Source organism: Mesoplodon bidens (genome assembly GCF_964165515.1).
Source record: "Mesoplodon bidens genome assembly, chromosome: 16".
NCBI lineage: Eukaryota > Metazoa > Chordata > Mammalia > Artiodactyla > Ziphiidae > Mesoplodon > Mesoplodon bidens.
The window spans coordinates 51,538,549-51,562,558 of record NC_138173.1 but is presented as its reverse complement, the minus strand read 5'-3'; the positions used below and the strand labels follow the sequence as shown (position 1 = coordinate 51,562,558).

At 35.2% G+C, this 24,010-nt stretch overlaps 1 protein-coding gene across 1 annotated transcript in view; it reads right to left on the bottom strand.

Moving 5' to 3' along the window:
* Positions 1 to 24,010, bottom strand: part of PKHD1L1 (PKHD1 like 1) — a gene marked incomplete at its 5' end in the record, with an annotated part of 156,499 nt that overhangs the window by 96,772 nt on the left and 35,717 nt on the right. The window contains 13 exons of the mRNA XM_081258904.1: positions 200 to 305; positions 1,000 to 1,122; positions 2,937 to 3,091; positions 3,599 to 3,746; positions 8,662 to 8,834; positions 10,053 to 10,216; positions 15,029 to 15,153; positions 16,139 to 16,288; positions 17,758 to 17,871; positions 18,776 to 18,933; positions 20,914 to 21,057; positions 21,820 to 21,955; positions 22,263 to 22,422. Coding sequence (XP_081115030.1) covers positions 200 to 305; positions 1,000 to 1,122; positions 2,937 to 3,091; positions 3,599 to 3,746; positions 8,662 to 8,834; positions 10,053 to 10,216; positions 15,029 to 15,153; positions 16,139 to 16,288; positions 17,758 to 17,871; positions 18,776 to 18,933; positions 20,914 to 21,057; positions 21,820 to 21,955; positions 22,263 to 22,422 — 1,856 coding nt within the window. The remainder of the gene's footprint in view (positions 1 to 199; positions 306 to 999; positions 1,123 to 2,936; positions 3,092 to 3,598; positions 3,747 to 8,661; positions 8,835 to 10,052; positions 10,217 to 15,028; positions 15,154 to 16,138; positions 16,289 to 17,757; positions 17,872 to 18,775; positions 18,934 to 20,913; positions 21,058 to 21,819; positions 21,956 to 22,262; positions 22,423 to 24,010) is intronic.

Sequence of the window (24,010 nt, the reverse complement as noted above, 5' to 3'; positions counted from 1 at the left end):
TAGTGAGTCCAACTTCAACAGTGATATTCTTTGCAAAGATAATTAATGATCTTTCCATAGCTTTCTGATCTGATAGATTTTTTTTCACTATGTAGGACTGTCTGCTTGCCTTAATTAGAATATAAAAAAATCATTATCAGTTTACATTTTTGCCAATTGTCTTCCACCCCATACTCCAAGTTCAAAAGCAAGAGATTACCTTGGGAAGGGCTTATGGCCCAGACTTGAGGAGTAGTTGTGGGATCCCATGTAAACCCACAGTCACCTGAACATTTAGCTGGGATTTCATTAACATAGACTTCAACCTTCAAATAAAGAAACACAGAGGTAACAAGGGTAGCATGGTTAAATATACTATGCATAGGATTTAGAAAAAGTAATGGAAATTTGCTTGTTTGCTGGTTTGTTGGTTTCCAAAAATTAGTCTATTCTATTATACTTTTTCTGTTTTGACACTTCATTGATTCATTCAGTGAGTGTGTCCATTATTCGTCAGACACAGTTGTAAATGTATCAAGCACATTTAACAAAACAGATGACATCCCTGCTGTTACTGAACTTATATTCTAGTGGAGGTAGGACAGAGAGCCTTGCATAAGGCTATAAACTTACAAAAAAAAAGAAAATGCACATTATGCCCTGGGGGTGATAAGTGCTATGAAGAAAAATAAAGGTTGCTCTTGGGAAAGTCACCTAAACTCCATACAATTTAATTTCCTCATCAGTGAGTGGTAACATTAATAATTACTTTACAGAGTTACTATAAAGATTAAATGAAAGAATATATTTTCAAATACTAACAGTAGAGCTTAAAATCTTTTATCATAAGGAAGATAATTTTCCCAAAAGTCCCAAAATAATATCATTGAGTTGATCATCTGTTAACAAATAGTCACATGAAAAATAAAGATGTCATCTCTTCTGTTTTACCAGGTCTTTAATGTATTACAAAATAGTTATACATTTAAAATTACATCACGAGGAAACTTTCAAAAATACCTGTGGCTGTTTGTTGGGTGTACGAAGTAGGTCTCCCAGTATGTGCTGTCTGAATAAGCCACCTTCCTTTATCCTTGTAACCATCATGTTAGCCTTTTCTCCAAAAATGTTGGAATCATTGATCTATTTTTAGACGAGATTATTTTACTAGAAAGGTTATAATAAATATGATCACAGTAGTTTTTCTTTTTAAGTTTAAGCATGGTTAAAAGTGAAAAGCCAAAGGATGAAAACAATTCAAAGCCATTTAATCACATTTTTGAAAAAGAAGCCTCTTCAAAAATGATAATCTACCCAAGAAAAAAACTGATAACATCATTGCAGTATCATATATTGCATCAATTACAACTTGAATGACTAAAATTAACTTGATATTGATATTAACTTGAATATTTAGGATAAAATATGTGTAAGGAACATGAATTTACTTAATTTGATTTTTTCAAAATATTCTATGCTCTTTCTGAATATGACCATTTTGATAAATGATTCTTAAATAATTGAAAACTGTAGTCCTCTTTCCACCCAAGAGTCAACTTTTCCCCTTTAGCATTTTTGGCCTCTACTAAAACTACTCTTGGTTTTTCATCCACTCATGGAGTTATATTTTCTGCCAGTGGTAAAAATGAAACCAAATCAGATCAATATGTATAATTTGGTCATTTCAAAATCGTGCTGCCAATATGGTAGCCTTCAGATGCATACGGGGTCCAGCAAAGAGACAGGAGTCTCCATGCTGGGCCTGTGGGAACCAAAGTAACCAGGAGCAGAAATGATGAATAAAGCAGAGGAGACTGGTCAGGAAAGAATGAAGGGAGTAGGTGTGCAGCCACCAGCAGAGGACCAAGAGGAGATCAGTCACTAGAGCTGTCTCAGTTGCAGAATTTTCTTATTCTAGTTTCTGGCCACGTGTTTTCTTAAAATAACCCCCATATCTTTATGACATCCATACAATCTATGTATGGTACATTATATTCTATGTTTATTGTTTATATACATTTTTTTGAATCTCCTGTCCCCCAGCGCCTCTGTTTTTTCCAAAATGGTTTTATAAGTAGAGTTCTGTATTTATTTCCACCATTTGCATAATTTTAACAACCATTTTTCTATTGATGGGAATTTAGATTTCTAGGATTTTTACTATTACAAATAATGCTGCAGTGACTAACTTTGTGCCTATTTCATTTCATGTTTGTATTATTATTTCAGTAGAAGAGAGTAACACAGCTGAGACTGCTGAATCATAAGGTATCTATATTCAGATACAATTAAATTATCCTTCCAAAAGCTCATACTAATTTACTGTCTCACCAACAGTGCATGAGGATGAGAGTGCATCTCACACTCTCATCATCACTACAAAGCATCATATTTTTGATGTTTGATATCTGAGCCCCCAGTCTCTTCTAGACCCTTCTCTGTCATATATTCTGAGCCTGACTTCCCTCCCTGCCCCCAACCACACTCTAAGCAAAAGTAATTAGATGAGCTCTTAAGGTGTGACTCTGTTATGAACTTGAAAAGGTCATCTTTGAAACCAGAAAAGTATCCAAGGTCCTAGAACACAGCTCTAGTGCACAGTGGTAGAATTAAATGACAGTGACGCTGGCTATGCTTGGCCCCTCTTACGTATACCCAGATTTAGTTCTGAGACTGCCCCTGCCTGTGCCCCTCATGCCCCTGTCAAAGGTCTTCTAACCGGTATATTCCCCCACAGGGGATCAGGAATAAAGCACCAACAACTATTCTCCACGAAAGAGAATGCCTGGTCAACTTAATTTACAACAACCTTCTTCTCAGTTTCCTTTTATTACTGTTTAGGCTATAGCTTGCATTTTTAAAATACACACAGTCTCCAGTTCTTTTTGGAATGAGTCAGGGTACAAATAAGCAACGAACACGTAGAAGAAAACAGAAGCCAGGCGAAGTAAGGGAACCTGCAGCAGATTCTGCTTTCCACATGGGCTTCTCCACTTGACGTGCCATGAGTATCCAGCACAGCTTCCCTCTCGTGTAACTGAGACTTGTCCCACTTCTTCTAGACTCTGGAGAGCAAACTGCAGATCTGCAGCTGACACAGCAGTGGGAATACCTGCACTCGCGGAAGGATGGCAAACAGCGGGAGTGAAAAATCCACAAACCTATGGCCACCTTTAACATACGTGAAATGTGTTTTATCACTTGTAAACCAACTGTCCTCCTCCAAATACAGAAAAAATGAAATCTGCGTATTACTTAGGCAACACATTTATATATTTCTGAGAAACAAAAATTACATGAGTAATGTAGCTCAGACATTGAGCCTTGGCTCAAATACTTTTTAAAAAAAAATCAGTTAACTTTATAGATAACCAGTAAGCTATGGATGGAAAAGAGAAACTAACTTTTGGGAATTTAACCTGGTATATCTGGTGAGGTGACGAAGAAAATGTCATTTTTCTGAACAATTTAGTTTTACATTACTGACATAATCTCAGCTCTATAAATTACATAGAGAAATAATATTAAAAAGAAATACACCAAAATGTTTATGATGGTTGTCTAGATCAGTACAGTCCAACTGATACATAGACCAAAGTTATGAACTTTTTTCATATACCTTTGAGAACATGTCCGTAAGCGTGAATGTCAAAGCTGCCACTTAGAGGTGGAGATGCTGATTGAACTCTTTGAATACGAATCTTTGACTCCCCCGGCCAATTATTTCCTCTGTAAACAGACTCATTCTCTGTCTCGTTTGTGATTTTCTAGTTTCCAAAATAAATATTGATAAAATGATTAAACATAACAATGGCTAACCAGATTTCTATTTCACCGGCATACAATCCTGTGACATGACATAAATGAGCCTCAGGTATTCAGGACTCCTCAGAACGTTAAGGAGAGTCACATAAATCAACACAGGCCATACCTATATAGCTGCGATAATGAGGCCCAAGTCAACTCAGTCATCTGTGCAGCAATCAGCTGGAACCACAGTAATACCTCATTAATTCAGAGTGCACCTACCATCGCTCAAGGAACAAATATTTATTGAGCAGGCATTCTGTTCAAGGTACAATGCTAATCACAATGGGAAGGCAAAGAAACATGAGATACGGTCTTGGCTATCAAAAAGTTAAACACCTTTTTGGAGAAATAACATATGGAAGCTTGAAAACTTAACTAACAATAAAAGGAAGTATATGATCAATACAGTGACTGATCCAGACTCAGGAAATACCTGTCTAATGTTGAGTGTCAGTCAACTGACAGAAGAAATGTGCAATAAAAATTCATAGATTGTAACTCTAAGAGTGAAGATGATATTCTCCTGCTTCTGATCCCTGCTAATTTTGTGGAATTTAAAATTATAAGCTCTAGGGGACTTCCCTGGTGGTCCAGCAGTTAAGACTCTGCGCTCTCAATGCAGGGGGCCTGGGTTCGATCCCTAGTCAGGAGACTAGATACCACATGCCCAATGAAAGATCCTGCACCCGGCAACAAAGATCCCATGTGCAGCAACTAAGACCAGGTGCAGCAAATAAGTAAGTATTTTTAAAAAATAAATAAAATAAATAAATAAAATAAAATTATAAGCTCTATTGCCCACATAAAGGAGTGAACGTAAGTGCCAAAAGACATATGCGAGAATGTTCAGAGCAGCTTTATTTATAATAACCCCAAACTGGAAATAGTGCAAAAGCCCATCAATAGAAAGGATAAATTGTTGTATATTAATACCATGGAATATTGTATAGCAATGAAAAAGAATGAACTATAGCTAGCTATACGCAACAGCATGAATCTCACATTATCAAATAAAAGAAGATGCAAAAGAGTACACACTGCATTATCCATTGATATGAAGAGTAAAAACAGGGACTTCCCTGGTGGTCCAGTGGTAAAGAATCCGCCTTCCAATGCAGGGGATGCAGGTTCCATCTCAGTCGGGGAACTAGGATCCCACATGACACGGGGCAACTAAACCCACACGCCACAACCACTGAGCTCATGTGCTTCAAAGAGAAAGCCCGCGAGCCACAAGCTACAGAGCTCACGTGCCCTGGAGCCCTCGCGCCACAACTAGAGAGAAATCCACGCACCGAAACTAGAGAGAAGCCTGAGTGCCACAATGAAGAGACCTCGTGCTGTAACAAAAGATCCTGCTTGCCTCAACAAAGATCCAGCGTGCTGCAACTAAGACCCAATGCAGCCAAAAAAATAAGGGAAATAAATAAATAAATATTTTACTATTTAATAAATAAATATATATATATATATATATATATATATATATATATATATTTTTTTTTTTTTTTTTGCGGTACGCGGGCCTCTCACTGTTGTGGCCTCTCCCGCTGCGGAGCACAGGTTCCGGACGCGCAGGCTCAGCGGCCATGGCTCACGGGCCCAGTCGCTCCGCGGCATGTGGGATCTTCCCAGACCGGGGCACGAACCCGTGTCCCCTGCATCGGCAGGCGGACTCTCAACCACTGCGCCACCAGGGAAGCCCAATAAATATTTTTTAATATTTATTTTTTAAAAAAGTAAAAACAAGCAAAACTAATTAATGGTAGTGGAAGTCAAAATAGTGGTTATCTAAGGTTATGGGGTAAGTAATCTCATGACAAGGAAAAGGCATAAAGAAAGCTTTGGGGGGGTGGTCTAATGATTGTCTTTATCTTGATCTGGGTAGTGATTACATGAGTGCATTTACTTTGTAAAAATTCATGGACTTCAGCAAGATTGCAGGATACAAGATCAATACACAAAAACCAATCACATTTTTATGTATAAATAACAAGCATGCGGAAACTGAAATTAATACAAGACCCATTACAATGGCTTCAAAGAAAATGAAATACTTACATACAAATCTAACAAAATGTACTGAATCTGACCTGAAATTTCAAAATTGCAAAATGCAAGATGTAATCAAAGAAGACCAAAATACATTGGACAAAAAAAAAGCAAAGAAGACCTAAATAAATGGAGAGACATACTGTGTTCATAGATTGGAAGACTCAACATGGTAAAGGTATCAATTCTCTCTATAGGTTTATATGCAATCTATAGGTTTAAATGCAATTCTTATCGAATTACCAGCAAGATTTTTGTAGACATAAACAAGCCTATTTCAAATTTTATATGGAAAGACACAGGACCTAGAATAGCTAAAACAATTTTTCACAAGAAGAGTAAAGTGAAAGGAATCACTCTTCCCAATGTTAAGGCTCACTACATAGCTACTGTGATCAGAAGGGTGTGGTATTGGCGGAAGGATGGACACATAGAGCAATGGGACAGAATAGAGAATCCAGAAATATATCCACACAAATATGCCCAACTGACTTTTGATAAAGACACAAAAGTAATTCAACAGAGGAAGGATAATTTTTTCAATAAATGGTGCCAGAGCAACCGGAGGGATAGGCAAACAAATGAACCTGGACCTAAAACTTCATGTCTTATACAAAAGTTAACTCAGAATGGATCATGGCCTTAAATGTAAAATGTATAACTATAAAACTTTCAGGACAAAAATAGAAAAATATTCAGGATTTAGGGATAAGAGTAGAGTTCTTTGACTTGAAACCAAAAGCACCATTCATAAAAGGAAAAACTTGATAAACTGGATCTCATTAAGAGTGTTGTTCTATGAAAGACCTTATGAAGATGATGAAAAGGCAAGGTACAGACTGGGAGAAAATATATGCAAACCACATACCTGACAAAGGACTTATATCTAGGATATATAAAGAGCTTTAAAAACTCAATAATAGGAAAATAGCCCAATTAGAAAATGGGCAAAAGGCATGAACAGATATCACAGAAGAGGATATATGGGTGTTCAACATTATTAGCCACTAGGAAATGCAAATTAACACCAAAATCAGCTAACAGTATATAACCCATCAGAATGGTTAGAATAAAAAATAGTGATAATGCCAAATGCTGGCAAATTTGTGCAGACACTGGATCACTCATACATTGCTGGTGGGAATATAAAATGGTGCAGCCACTTTGGTAAAGAATATGATAGTTTCTTACAAAACTGTACACGTGCTTACCATATGAACCCATAATTACACTGATGGGCAATTAACCCAGAAACTGAAAACTTACATCACATGGAAACCTATAGATAAATGTTCATAGCAGCTTTATTCATAACACCCAAAACCTGGAAACAACTCAGATGTCCTTCAAGGGGTAAGTGGTTAATAGACTATGGTGCATCCATCCCATTAAATGTTACTCAGTAACAAAAATGAACAAACTATTGATACATACAACAACTTGGAGGGGTCTCAAGGGAATTATGCTGAGTGAAAAAAGCCAGTCTCAAAAGGCTAAATGCTAGTATGATTATATAAAGTCTGATTCCTTTTCCACAACATTGTCAAATGCCAAAATTATAGAGACATTAGTGGTTGCCAGACATAAGACTGTGCAGAAGGGAGGGAGGAGGGTGTGGCTACATAAAAGGGTATCATGAGGGATCCTTGTGATGGAACTGTTCTGTGGTGGTCAGCTGAATCTACACGTGCAATAAAAATTGTACAGAACTACACATACTCAGGCACATACAAATGAAAGCATGTAGAACTGGTAACATCTGAATAAGTTTGGTAAATTGTATCAATGTCAATTTTCTGGCTGTGCTATTATGCTATAGTTATAAATGTTACCATTGGGGGATAATGGGTGAAGGGTATGGGAATATTTATGTATTATTTCTTACAACTGCACATAAATCTACAATTATCTCAAAGTTACAGTTTTTAAAACAATTCATGAATCTGGACATTTAACATATGTGCACATACGTTATTAAATTTTGTTATTATATTTTGTTAGAGAGCTAAGAGACTGAAAAACATTTGCAAGACATTTATCTTGAATATACTAAGACTAAAACATTGGGCCTGGATAGGGTAAAAGCAATTTTCGTGGAACACTTACAGTTTTTCAGTCTTTTTAATCATAAAACTGTTAACACAAAGTTCTCTGTGAGACTCAAATTATAATATTTAATTATTGTTTAACTTTTAATCTTGAACTTACTATATTTGGTTTTGGTTTGTTGTAGGAAATTATATTAACTAATTGTATATTTTTGTAAAAAATTAAATGTAAGAATACTCCTCATAATTGTAATGTTTAATACAGATCTTATACCCAAACAGTACAAAATACTGTCCAGATCCTTTTGGAATTATGGAAAACCATCTCTTTCCCCTTATATCAATTTTGATACAAATAAAAATAAATGGTGTTTATAACAGAAACAATTTTAAAACATATGCAGAATCTCAAATTTTCTTTCAGTAATTTCTGTTCAAAGATCTTTATTGAGAAAGCCCACAAATTTTTCTTTTACCTCAACAGAGAAAACTACTTAAATCTGACTAGCTGATTCTTAAGGCTATTTCCTCCTGCTTTTTTCCCCATCAATATATTTCATTAAAAAATTTTTAATGTTTAAAGTGAATTTTCATGCTCAAGTTCAACAAGCCTCTAAATCTTCCTTTTATCCTTAGAATAACTGTCTTGTTCTATGAAAAGATGTCTAATCTGTGTGTCAGTTCTTCATAAAAAAAAGATGTTTTAAGTTTACTAGGTCAAGGCTAATGTTTCATAAGTTGAAAATAGCTACTCATAAAATTCTAAGCTTACCTGCCCAAAGCTCACAGCCATCATGGGTATATTATAACTGCAATTACATGATGTCATGGTGACAGAATATTGGTTGGTCATACTTGATCCATTAATTTTGGTCTGATTCACCTGAAAGTGCTTTAAAAATATTCCTTTATTTGCTAATGCTGGAAGTCTTCTCTCTGGCATTTCTAGAGAACATAAATAAACAAAGTAAATGGGAGATAAAATTGCATAGCTTGTGCTGCTAAAAAGAAAAGCATCAAATAATATCCATGTATCATGGAATAAGCCGTTTAAAATCAAATTTTAGAAAGAAGACCTTAAGGAAAGTAGTTTGTGAAACTTGGCAAACCTTCACTTCTAGAATATAAAGCTTTAAAGTCTTTTGATATATGAGCCTCAGTGGGTAAAACAAAATACTGAAAAGCCACCAAGCTCTGGGTTCTATGCAGCCTTCTGTGGGCCAGTTAGTGTTGCTCTGTTGTAGGTCCCTAAACGTGGCGCTCACTAGGATGTGTGCTCCATGAGGGCAGGACCAGGACTGCCTGGTCCTCTGCTCTTTCTTTGGTACTAGACACATTGCCTGCCACATGGTAAGTGCTAAATGAATGTTGCTTAAGGAACTACAACCTTTATCTCAGCACAAATCAGCTGTCTTATGTGCCCCACCAATCACAATGTAAGTCTGGTGACAGTGGATTCAAAAAGAGTGACTCAAAGTACAGTAACATTTAGTTTTTAGCCAGTTGAATCATGACCTTGCACTTGAAAGCTGTTCCAAAGGAAAGGATTCCAAAACTCCTCTGAAATATGGTAACAGTCACTTATTAAGGAGACTGTTTGGAGTTAGGCTGATTTTTAAAAAGACTGCAGTTTAATTTTTATTATTTTATTAGCATATCTCACATATATGAGTCTATTAACATAACTAGAAAAAATACTAAAACTCTGAGAAATAAAGTTTTCATTTACAGTTTTACTAATTATCACAATAAAGTCCATGGAAAGTTTCAGCTCATTCTTACTAGACAGACGTCAATGTCAATAGTTGCCTTTCAGGAACAGATCTCTATCTTGGTAGATGATTTCTCAAAAATCAAACAAGGCAAAATTAGAATGTTTGCCACAGTTTACCTGTAAACAGAATCCAGGACTATAAAACTAATTCCTGCTTTAATGACAAAGTTTACATTACGGATGCATTTATCTTTAGAATAATCACTTGGTCTTATTCATTAAAAAAATATATGATTTAAACCATAGCATTACTGAGATGAAAGAATAACAATATTTAGAGATTAATGTTTCTACCTAACCTACAGAATATAAATAACGTCCACAATAAGATTTTAGTACAAAGTAGGTTTATAAGGTTTAGGTTTTAGATATGAAATAATACAATATACCATCCAATGCTTCAATTGTAGATGTCTGTCCAATGTATACAATATCCACATAGAAAGACTGTGATTCTGATGCTTTCTGCAAACTAATCCTCTGAAGAGAAAAACTGGTCCCAGTGTATTTGGTTTGTATGAGATCCAGAAGGTCTATACAAGTGTAGGTCCAGCTGAAATACGGTTGTTTAATTAGGTGTATAGATCAGTTATAATGTTCAATGTAAACAAATACATTATAAAAAGCATTAAAATCTTAAACAGTAACAGTTTTTCTTTTCCCACATGAAGACCATAAGCAAGCTTTATTAGCACACACACAAAAAAAAAAAACAGCCACAAGGGACAGCAAGCAGAAACTTTACATTGGCAGTGAAAGATTTAATGTTGTATCCAAAAGATAGGTTTCCTTTTATTTGTAACCTTGGCAGTAGACATAGGAATGTAAAATAACATTCTGTAGTGACAGGTAAGTAAACTAAGGAGCATGCACCTTGGTGGAAAGCATATAGAAACAAGACACAAGAATGAAGCAAACCATTTTAGTGGTGCCAGGGACAGAGCAGCAATTTCAGTCCAATACTAAGAAGCAAAACTGGAGCTTGATAATACTTCTGGAAGAGCTCAGGGGAGTTGCATTGTCCCCTATAACTAAGGGACAAAAGGTGCTAAAGTTATTTATAGATTCAAATGGTTGCAGAGTGCCTTCTAAACGTATACTTTAGATTCAGAGTTTCCATTAAATATTAACTGCATTGGAATCTCATAAATTACATAAGCAATTTGGTTACAGGAGTTTGCAATAAAGAGATAAATACTGCCATTCAAATAACTAAATACAGTTCAACAATAATCTTTGCATCAGCTACCACTGTACTGATTAACTGACTAGTTTGGGCACATTCTATTCTCATTTTGAAACTTCATGGTTTACAAACTCATCATGGGATCCACCTCTAGTGCACCAAAGCTTAGACTGACATCATTTTAGAAAATTATATGCATAAGTACATTAAGTTAAAGTGCTCCTTAAATTAAAAAGTATTTGGGGCCTCTAAGTAGACTTCTACTACTAATTATATGATTCCAAAGTTCTAAAACTACTTAGAAAAAATGGTACACTGAGCAGGACCCTTTTTAAGAGAAATGGAGACTACAAATGATATCAAAACTTAAAAAGCACATAGTGCTTTTGTGGCTAGATAATTCCATTTTCCAAAGGAAAACCAGATTTTACTTCTGGGATTTTGAAGCTTGATTTACAACTACAAACATCACTGGTTCTGGAGGGTTATAGAACAATGCTTTTTGACACTAACAATGTACTGAAAATAAACTAATGTTAACACACCTAATTGATCTAAGTAGACTGTCTGACCTACATAAAAGCAGGTCTAGAAATACCAGCTAGGAGAGCTTATGCTGCGTTGATTGGTAATAGTCTTTAATCAGAGAACCACCCTCTTTTAAAAATCATGATATTCTTGTTGAAAGATCTTGTAGCATTTAAGGTAAAGGAAGCCCATTAACTCCATCAAATGTAGGGCATCTTCAAATTACAGCACAGCAGAAAAACTGCAGACTAAAGGAAGGACCTACTTAGTGATACGGTAAGTGATGGTTTGACTCACATGGAAGAATTGAGATCTGTAAAATCTTCCAAAATCCTGTTGCAGTAGAAGAATGAAATGCATACAGGTGGTGGTGATCAAAATTAAAATTGTGATTCCATTGTTCAATTTGGGCATGTAGGGATGTCCCTTCAGGAAGGACTTTCACTTCATAATGATCCATCACGGGATTACCCCATTTGAATCAAACTGGGTATGGGGCAGTGGGATATGTTCATTCTGTGCATAGACTTTCCATGCTCCTTGCCTATTAACATGGAGAGGACTGTCTTAACCCCTGGCATTGTTTCTTCTTATGTGATGGTCAACAGAGAGTAGTTGTGGCCTCTTCTGAGTCAACAGTTACCCTAGGGAATTGCAGAATTGTTCCCACTCACTTCATTCATTCCAGGAGCTAACTTCGATCCCATTTTATATATTGGATTAAACTGTGCAATAGCCTCAAAAGATCTATTTATGCATGGGGAGGGGGAATCAACACTTTCTTCAATACTCCTCTGTCTCTTTCTCTGTCTCTGCTTCTCTCTCTTTCTGCCTATCTTCCTCTTCATCTTCTGTGGAAAACAAAGATGGATCAAATGTATAAAACATGCCAAAAGTGCAAACACAGGAGCCATACACTGTTTAATCAGATGCCACTGGAGGGTGAAATCTGAACTGTCAGGAAAAGGACATTTTTTTAAAGCATTCATTCAGGAAGATTACTTTTCTTTCATTGGCGGTGGGTGGGGAATCGGTTTTGACTTCTTAAGTTTTTGTTAGAAAACAAAACCCAAGAGAGTCCTGCAACTTTCTCAGAGAGCAGCTTCTTATAGTTCGTGCAAACACTGTCCACTTCATACACAGAGCTCACTCAGCTCTCTGTCCTTTGAAGTCCACTTCAAGTTTACCAAACTTCAGTATCTGATGAATTTTCTGTCTCTGTATGTAAAAAAATTTTCTTTCTTTATATCCTATGGAAGCATGTCTAGATCTTATTCGTGGGGTAAAACATAAATAAATATCTTTTAATGCTTATTCCAACAATCTAAGGAATATTCAGTGGGAGAATTTTCATGTGTCCTGAAGAATTCTTTGAAAGACTCTTCTTAAATATATTCTCTTTGACAAACATCTCTTGGGTATCTACATTTTAACTATGGCTACCTACCTCGTGGTTAGAGATTCTACACCTATATTTAACATGGGCTCCCAGTTGCCCTCACCTTATCAACTGATCAGAAAATCTGAAGGGCATTAGGGACACATGCTCAGGATATGATGCCAGAGGGATATGCATCAAATACAATATTTTATTTTGAAAGCTGAAGACTCTAACTTCCCTTCTTCCCTTAACAAAAGGTCATTCCACTTCTTCAGGGAGAAAGCCATAAGCACTGGCAAAACTTCTTTAAAAATTTCAGGTTAAAAAGCTGGGCTGGGGGCACAGGAGGGGGGTGTATCTAAGGATACCCACGTCCAGGTCCCACAGTTCCAACAGGCTCTGTGTGCTCCCACCCACCTGTCTGTTCCATCGCCTGTCACTGCTTCTGTCACTGACCCAGTGGGCACATCTTGTTTTCTCCTGATGGAATTCAGGGACCTAGCTCCGAGGGAGCATCTACAGGCCCCAACTCTGGTTGTCTCCCCACTTTACCCCTTTCCCCCAACTCATGAGGGATCCATCTGAAAAGTTTTTTAAACCTTTAACAAATAAGATTCCCCTTATAGTCCAACATATTTCTATGAGTTTTGGAGTATACACATTTCTAAAGGTATGGAATGAAAGCTGGTCCCTGCATTTTGAAAATAGTGTTGGGATGATCAAGAAAGCAGGAAGCTTGAAATTGCAGAGTTGGAAGTAGTTTCTTCATCCAGAATTTTCATCCAGAAGCGAACTCCCCCATCAACACCATCTTTTCAGGAATTCCCTGGTGGTCTAGTGGTTAGGACTCGTACTTCCACTGCAGAGAGCATGAGTTCGATCCCTGGTTGGGGAACTAACATCCCACAAGCCGTGCAGTGCAGCCAGAAAAGAAAAAAACTGCCTTTTCTTTCTATCTAGTTATTCTAATCTCCCTCATCATCTTACCTGTTATTTCTTGTCTTTGTTTTGTTTTGCTTATGGTTATCATTTGGTCCTATTTCTAACTTTGGATCATTTTCTCTTCCCTTCTGTCTGAATAGTTAAGCCGAGGCACTGACTCTGCCTCACACTTGCTCCATACACGGCAGTTCTGAGTGCTCATAATCCCACTCCTATGATGAGAATAGAAAAGTCCTCTCTATATATTACAGAATGGCAGCAACTTAAATGATATGTATTAAAGTACAATGAAAACTATATAGATTGATACAGGATAGAGAAGATTTTTTATGTGGCTATGACAGAAAAAAAACACAAAAGAAATGTATTGGAAATATTTTTGAAGACATGGAAATCATACCATGGGTATTTTATGACATAAACTTTACATGAAAAAAAACTTTCTAAAATTGTGGAGAGGAAATGTTCTATATCTTTTACTGGGGTAATGATTACATAACTGTATACATTTGTCATGCTTACTGAATTATGCACTTAGAGTAAATTATGACATTATGTAAATTACACTTCAGTAAGCATGACTTTAAAATTTATGAGGAATACTTTTTAAAATAGAAAAGTTGTATGTGTGTGCATGTGTCGTCATTGTTTTATTGTAAGTAAAATTTTTGTGTGTATTGTATATGAAAATTCAAAGTCAAGATTGACAAATTTCAGAAGATATAATAATTAATGAAAACCAAAAATCATTTTGCAGAACTAAATTGGCTTGAGCTTATGACAATCACAGTCATTAAACAGCTTTCTCTAGACTCATGTAGTTTCTCGCATTATATTTCTCTATCTGCATTTTTATGTGTCTAACTTTTGGCAACCAAACCAAGTATTTAAGAATATCTTTTCTCCCTTAACTTTGGTATGTTCATCAAAATATTTTATTTTCTCCATTTACACATTCATTTTGTTTTTCAGTGATCAAAGTCTAATGATAATCTTGCGCTAAGGCAGTTTCTTTCTGCCTTCCTTCCGTAACTAGAAACATTATAAGATTTAATAATATATAATTTAAATTCTAAAGTTTACCACTGTTTTGTCTTTTAAATGGTCATGGGTGATGATGACACTAGACCAACTTTTATTTTCATAATCTATAGATTTATTTTTGGCACAACTGTCTCTGTTAGGAAGCTTATGTAGAAGGCAGAAAAAATTGCAGTTAGATCCATGGTGCACACGATTTCTCAAAAACAAACAAACAAACAAACAGATTTTACCTTCATAGTTTACATACTATAATTAAAAATTTTCAGATTCATAGTGTAACTTACTTGTTTCCATATGCAAAGTTATATGTAAATTGTGTATCAGTGCTTCTAGTAATCTTGCTTGTGTCTTGGTATTGAAATTTTAGACCAATATAATTTGCCAAGAATCCTTTGTATGCTAAACATAACTACACAGAAAATATTAAAAAAAATCAGTAACAATATCTTACCATTAAATTGTTTTGTAGCAATTCAAATGAAGTCAATCCAATCCAATAAATATCTATTGAGCATTTTTTATACAAAATGTATCAGAACACAGAGGAAGGAATGATTAATTTCAGACAATGAGATGCAGAAGAATTGGGGAAGATTTTATAGAAGAGGAAGGAGTTGATGTGACCTTACAATTAATGATTAATTCTTTTATTGTTTTCTTAGATATGATTTCCTTAAAAACTCCCTCTAGTCATGGAGCCATATAAGGATTAAGGCCAGTTCTAACTAAACTCTTCAATGAATTTAAAACTCCATTACACATAGAGAAGACAGAGAAACATTCAGGTAGATTAACTAGGATGTGAATGCAGCTGAACATTTAGAGATGTCACCATACAATAGTTATTAAATACTAATTTTAATGGTCTACAACTCCTTAAAAATGCCAGAAATATTTAGAACTTTAGAACATGTGTTACAAGTTGAGAATTTTAAAACAAGAGAAAGGGTAAATCTACTATATTGCTAGTCTTAGATACCTATCCTAAAACTGCCATCTCCTCTGCTCGTGATCTTCCTTTACTTTTCCATGACTGGATACCCAAGATCACTCTATGACAGTTATCTATTTTTGTTTCTTCTTAATTAATGAAGGAATAATGAGGAGATTATATATTTTAAATTGTTTTAGTATTTACATTTGTGTGCAAATAATTTTTTTCTGAAATTATAAGATAAAGCAGAATACAGGTGCACGGTACTATGTATTTTTTAAATTTCTTTTTTTGAGAATCAACAGACGAGGAAATCACAAGCACAGAATTGAAGCATGGTGCCTGTCCAACGTGATGTGACTTCACATGACAAGCAATTTTCCTTGTCTTAAAATCTCATGAAATTTTATTACCAAGGTATTTTACAAATTTAATTAGCATATCATTTTGTTGAGCTTACCTGATTATAAGGAAATAATAAAATGTCTCCATATGGTAGTCTGTTTGGTTTAACATCTGCTGAGTCAAAAAGAACAGCTGGGTTTTTCAGGGAATAACGACCACAGTAAGCATCAGTTTCAGCTGTCTTTTGCCCTCTTTTAATATGCTCCTACAGAAACAATAATATTTCAAATGAAAACATGATTTATTGCCCTGCTTTACTCCCCAACATCTTCACCTAAGTCATTCAAGTTTCAACTCAGATCCCACTGCTTCCCAAACTGCTTTAACTTGAAATGTTTTCTCTCTTCTTTGAAAGTCTAAGGCTCTCATCCTATAACACTCATTTAGATACATACTCATATAATCCCTTGTACCTGTATTTGATTATTTCCCAAGTCCTCTCTTTCCCCTTATATTATGAACTCCTTAAGGATATTTATTCACTCCTTCCACAAATGATTTTTTGTGTTCATTCCATGCCACATTTTTACTTGTTTGTTCATTTGCTTGTTTTTCTGTTTAATCTTCAGGGTTCAAATACTGAAGAACCCTATCCCTACACACAGGAGCCTACCAGTTTGGGACAAAGGAACCAAGGATTATAAAACCAAGGCTGAAAGGAGGCATCTAACTCACATAAAAGCATCAAAAAAGATGACTCGGAGAAGTAACAAATGAATTGCCTTTAAGAATAAACAGGAGTAATTTAAAAGGGAAAGGGAGCCAAGGGGCATCAGAGAGAGTGTAAAATACGTGCAGAGAAGTGGGGACGTGAGAGAGTGGTGCTGGGAAACTCAAAGAATCAAGGTAAAGTGTAGCCAAGAATGTGTGTTGTGATGATGATGATGATGGGAGATGAAGTACGAAAGGAGTATGATGTAAACTACTTGTTCAATTGTCTTGGCTGCAAGTACTACATTCAGGATAGGAGAACCCAAATACATGTATATTTATTGAAACAGGTTGAAAACATAACCCATTAAATGATTTTCCCTTTTCTTCAATAATAAATCTGTTTGCATAAAGCATGACATGATATATATTTTTAAGGACTCATTTCTGGGGTATTGATCTGAATTGAATAACTAGCCTATATATTTCTTATTCCTATGGTATTCATTTGGAAATGGTGAATATCTGGCTTCCTCAAGTTTTCAAAATAAGAATTAGGAAGTTAATTATATTTTAAATTTATTGTACATCAAAGAAAAATCTTTGTATTTCATCGAGAAGTAAATAATGACTAGGCATTGTACTAACTGACCAGAAGCAAGGGAAGCAATTTATTATATAACGCTCTATTACAAATGGTATTCTCTGAAGCCAATGAGGAAAAAGAATATACTCTGCATCTAAATGAAGAAAACAAACAAAAAACCCTATAGATCTCACATTTACCCATCTTGCCTACTTTCTCTTGATTAAGAAAATTCATGTGTGTTTTTACAAATGAGTCATTTTATAATGCAGGAAGATGCTAGAACAGACCTTACCAATAAATGTACGAGAAAATTATACTTGAAACTTGACTTTAAATGTGAAAGGAATTAATGTTAATTCAAAAAATGACAAAATTCCAAACATTTATATGATTTCTTATCTGGTCCATTTCACAGTTCATTAAATATTCCATACCAGGTTAAAATCAGTTTCATAACCTCTGAAGTATTTCACAACAAATCCTTCTTCAAAATTTGCAATTTGCGGTGGACACTTAGCGCTAACCATTTCTTCCACTGCTGCCTGAAACTAAATTAACAATATGGGCTTTAGTAACTTCTTTATGAAGAGTTAGAACATTACTAATTTAACTACTAATTCTACTAATTAATTAAAAAATAATTTCATAATTCCCATGTTAGCCATAATTATGAGGTCATTTCCTAAATAATTTCAAGTTAATATGTGATAATTTCAGTATTCAATGACTGTTTCAAGACTTTTATTTTAGAATGACAATAGTTATATCCAACTGGCTGATCTTAGCGTATTTAGTTATTACATAAGGCAGGCATATTGGTTTAGTAGTTTTTTAAAGACAGCAATGAGGCAAACCTAAATGAATTAGCACCTAATTAAACAGATTCCAAATGAATAGTTTTCCCAATTAATGCAAAATTAACTGGAAAAAATATATACTCCAATGCATTGTTTCTCAAAAGAAGAGATACATATACTGTAATCTTTTACTATTATTTAAGAAATAATAATTCTGGATTATATAGGAACTGGCACACATGTATGAGGTCTATAATTCCCATACCATATTTCTCTGATAAAGCACAGATATTTAGAATTAAGGACTTGAAATAGTTCACAATCTTCAGTCATCAAACAAATATTAACTCAAACTCATTGTACAGGTAATGCAGTAATTACTGCATTACTGTACAGAAATGCAGTAATTCACAAGCAAACATTCCTCATGAGCAGCTGCCCCATATGCAGATACCTGGATCCTGCTGGCACAGATCCAAGAACTCCCCTTTCACTCCCTCTGTCATTGTGATATTTCCTCCCTTCTCCACTCACTATGAGTTGGCTCCAACCCACCATGCCAAGGAGGAGATGTATTACTACTCCTTAAAATGTGTTTTTATAGAAGGCTGATGCTTAAGTGGCTTTCTGTTTAAAAAACTAACACAGAGCATACTTCAGCTTCTGATGACTGCGGCATAAGAGGCGTAGAAGTGATCCCATCCCAATTCAGCGTGAATGTGTCCAAACTGGGTTTTCCTTTGGTTTGTTCTGTAATAGCCAGTGTGACATTGTTCCCTTCAAATACTTCATAACTGAGCAGATCGAAGTCTCCTGCAATGAAGTACCAAACAGAATTTGAAGAAGTTAATTAATTAAATACCAATATATCCATAATAGAAACTCAGATGTAACAAAACTGGTTTTATTTAGAATTGTATTATCGCAAAAAAAGGACAAATGGAGAAGATGCAGATCCTTAAATCTGAGATTTAGCCATAGTAGAAACAGCAAAACAGCAGATAAAGTGCTATATATTTAAGGTTCTGTTTTTGTAGCGTAAAAGGAAGTTTTGTAAGATAAACAAAAGTTGGCATTGGGATCATGCGGTAAAAATCAATGGGCAATAAAATATTCCAAAAATTCTTTAAGTTTTGTTCCAGTACCATCATCTTAGTATAAAGGGCTAGCCTGGGAAATTGCTGTTTTCTTTAGTTACAAATGGAGTACAAAGATGAATTCCAGGAAATAGCCCCATGCCTGCAAACATTGTTTATACAATCTCACTGAAAGGAATAAGGCCTTGTCCTCACATGTCTCTCTTCTTTGGGAGGATGCTTTAACAGTGGAATCCTGCTGACTTTCTCTGTTGGGTAAAGTCCTAGAACTTGCCCAGTTATGATTCTGTTACCATATTTCTTAAGGTTTCTGTTGAAGTCTTAAAATTTTTCTCTGATCTAAAAATATGTTTCTGAGAGAACAAAGATAACCATATCTTCATTTAGATAGCATTTTGACAATCTAACCTTTGGGAAATTTTTAGAACTTCAATTCATGTTAAACAGAATTCTTTACTCTCTGCTCAACAATCAAATTAACAACTTCATAAAATGAGACATAAACATTGAAGTAAAAGTTTACTTATATGAATTGGAAAATAGTGACTGTGCAAAGAAAGGAAACACATATTCAGGGACCTATTTCATGAGCTAAATATCCCAAATACCCAAATCGGTTGCTAAACTTGGCTTTAAGACTTGAAAATGTGACATTTGAAATTGTAAGACTTGAGGGCTTCCCTGGTGGTGCAGTGGTTAAGAATCCGCCTGCCAACGCAGGGGACACGGGTTTGAGTCCTGGTCCGGGAAGATCCCACATGCTGCAGAGCAACTGAGCCAATGTGCCATCTATTGAGCCTGAGCTGTGGAGCCCGCGAGCCACAACCGCTGAAGCCCGTGCACCTGGAGCCTGTGCTCTGCAACAGGAGAAGCCACCGCAATGAGAAGCCCATGCACCGCAACGAAGAGTAGCCCCCACTCATCGCAACTAGAGAAAGCCCACGCGCAGCAACAAAGACCCAACGCAGCCAAAAATAAATAAAATTTAAAAAAAAAATTTTTAACTATAAAACTTGCAGAAGAAAAATAGGAAAAAATTGAAAGAAAAAAATTGTAAGACTTGAAAATGTAATAAGAAGTTAATAGCCATTACTTGAAAAGGATAAAGAGGTCAAATAATTTTGGAAAATGCTGTATTAAATACAGGTGCACTGCTTTTTTTGTTTTTTTGTTTTTTGTTTTTATTGTTGTTTTTGTTTGTTGCTCATTGCCGGAGTCCTTGGGGATTTTAATATTCTATAATGAGCTCTATCAACCTTCAAGGAGAAGCTGTGGTATACAGTGTTTCCCACGGGGATTTGACCAGAGAATCCTTTTATCAAACAAGATCTAGCCAGACTAGTGTCTCCTGAGAAATACTGATTCACTTAAATTTCATTTCCAGAAATAATATCTTCACTAATTTTTGCTAAATGTAAAGTAGGCTACTACACTGATAGTGTATTTGTAGTATATAGCGTGTATATCTCATGCATTGGAGTTGTACACTCCTTGAAGTACAACTAAAGTTTAAATTACAATAGAAAAAAATTAACCATTTATTTCTGTTTCTCCTGAAGGTGATCAAGGCTATGAATGTATTTACTTTCCCCTGTCATTTTATGGAGCTTTTACCTTTTTCAGTGGAGTTGCGCAGGATACAAACTTGTTTCCTACAAAAAACTTTACAGAATTGCAAAATGAAATACATGCTTACCTCTAGTTGATATAAAGGTTACCATGTAAACATAGCTCTGAGGATTTTGTGTTCTTATTACTTGAACTGTATCCGGTTTTATAGACCAGAGGTCATTCAAGGCTGATTGCAGTATGAAGTCAGAAGCATCAGCAGGTAGCCAGACTTTTCAATGAATTAACAAAAAATTAAAGTCAAATGATTAGGGGTTTTAATAAAAAAAAAAGAGTTGAAATCTCTGCACTATCACAGCCAGCACTGATGTCTCATATTTGAATTTTTTAAAGTACCTATAGTCTGTACCATCAGTTATCACTTAATGAAATTACATTTTGAAATTGATTCAAGTTCAATAATATTGACTACTTAATTGGATTGTGATCTATTGAGGATAGGGCTCATATTTTATTGTTTTAATATTCCCAGAGTAATAAGCATTGTATTTGGCAAACAGCAAGCACTCTTCAATATTTACTCATTGAAACAATTAACAGAAATAGCAAAATTATTTTTTCAGGGTTTTTAATAAAATATAGAAATGCAATATCTTCATTAACAGATAAATTAGTGTCTCATAGGTCTTTGAGAAACTGAAATGTCTATCTCTATAATGATGAACTTAATACCTATTAACTTACACCTGTGAGTCACAGATACATAAACTCCTTATGTGTGTTTAGATATACATTTATCATGATCCTTATAGAAGAAAATAATAGTATTTATCTGAAAGCTGTTTTTACTGATGTCATTTTCTATCCCAGTCTGAAGAGTTTTTTCTTCATAATATATTTTTTTGCTTCTTTGTCTAGCATACTATTAAAACTATATTTTCCAGACAGTAGAATTTGACTAGAGCAAATACCTTTTTATAATTTTGTCTATACATGAAGAGTAATAAAATCTCCCTTATTATTTACAACTTACCAGTTTTTTCCATGTTATAGATTAATCTATATTGGTAAAGTGAACAGAAATTAGCTTCCATACATGGGCCGGTTACCATGATCTTCTGCACTTCATTGGTTGCATTAGTTGTTTCCCAATTTTCCAATGTTATAACCTATTTCCCAATTTTAAAAAGCATATACTTACTATATGGAAAAATACATTTTAAAAGCATCATAAGTCAGCTATTCAATGCCTCTACATTGCCCTACCTTATTGCAAATGATAAACTATTTTAATGTGTAAGTCATCAAATAACAGACTCTTTGGTTTATAATTACAGATATTCCAAGGCACAATTCAGTAATTTTCCATGACCGTTTTCCCCCAAAACAGTATTACCTAGTAAAATTAATAACCAAATAGAGCTTCTATATTTGAGCATTTACTTTTTACAAAGTGGATCTATAATCATAGCAAACCTGTACTTCCTGGACAATTGTTGACTGGGATTTGATCACTTGTTCTTCATTCACTGCATCTTCTGTTTGTTGTTCAGTATAGACATTTCTATACTGGTACAGTCCAACATCCACAAAAGCACTTAGTCTGTACTCCTGCAGCAAGATTTCAATGTAATATCTGGAAAATAGTGTAACTAAAGAATGTAACTTTTTCTCCAGAGCACTTGTCATGAATTTTTCTTTCAATGAATAAAATTTCAATATGATATAAAACACCTGCTTGTTAAATGATTTATATTGTAGTATCCCTGATTTTAACTATTAAAATATTAAGTTTCATAGCAGTTTGCTAAAAGAAAATGAATTATGTAAGATATCTGCATTAGAGATAAAGAGAACGATTAATTCATTCAGTTTTGTCAATAAATATTTATTGAAAAAGATCCTATCCCCTATCTTCAAGGATCTTAAAACAAAATTACATTGTAGGTTATAACATAAACTTCCTGACATAAAACAGAGGACGCACAGAGGTTAAATACTTAAACGTGTGTAAGGAAATGTCAGGCAGACTTAGACTTGTATCTGAGTGGTTGCATGTGTCACCGATGAAAGTTCTTACTCTAAGTTCCTTAAATATTGCCTCCACTTGTAACTTGGGAAACAACACACTGCCGCAGGAAACTTTTACTGATTAGATTGATGATGGCCCTCTAATAAGCTGGATGAGATTCACACCTTAAATTTGGAATTCTTGATTCCTGAGGCCCCGTGCCCATCATCCAAATGCCTATCCAGGATAAGGTGTTCACTAATCAGCTGTTACAGGTGAGTGAAAAGCTACTGCTTCCCTACCTAAATCTCTGTCAGTGTAACCACTGCTCCCATCGTTGGAGAGGCCAGCTAGGAGTTCCTTTAAATTGCCTCACATCATTCAACAGATACTCTTGTAAATGGAGAATAAGTATCCACAGTTCATGTAAGACTGTAAATGAGGGGTATTTATTACCTCCCATCTGGCAAGGATGCTGGGGCTCTGGGTCATTTCCCCCATAGAACTGATACTGGAGGATTACATCACGCTTTTGGCTGCCCTGAGAACCTGTTTGCCAGCTCTGTCAAATCAATGTGGGCAATACTAATTAGGGAGCAGGATTCGGAGAAGAACCATTAAATTCTGTATCCTTACTGACAGCTTAAAAATATTTTAAGGCACTTTCTATGTGCTAGACACTAAGCACTTCACAGACATTATTATATTTAATATTCACAAAATCCTATAAAATATATATTATTGTTCTGTTTGATCATATGAATAACAGAGACTAAGAGAACTTAAAGACTGAAAATTTATTTAAAAGTTAGTCACTGAGGTAGGATTCAAAGTAGAAAGGGGGTGACCAAAGCGATATGCACTTAGAGATAAGGCTATATTATTTGAGTAAAATGAACTGGCAAGACAAGCTACCTTTGGAAAGGTCCCAGGGACCACTGTGCAATAAACCAGCCTGCGTGGCCTCATTTCAGAATACACAACCATCATTATAAGTGCCAGTGTAAATTTCAAGGTAGTTTGAAGAAGCACAGATACCAGGGGCAAGATGTATTACAAGTCACCTTCATGAAAGCTCTGTGCTCTTGCCAAGCAGGTAAATTGAACTCATTTTCCAAGGTCAAGGCAAAGCCTGAAGATGTATTGACACTTAATAGCAATAGGTATTAACGAGATACTCCATTTACTCTGAATTGGCCCAGTGAACTTGGTT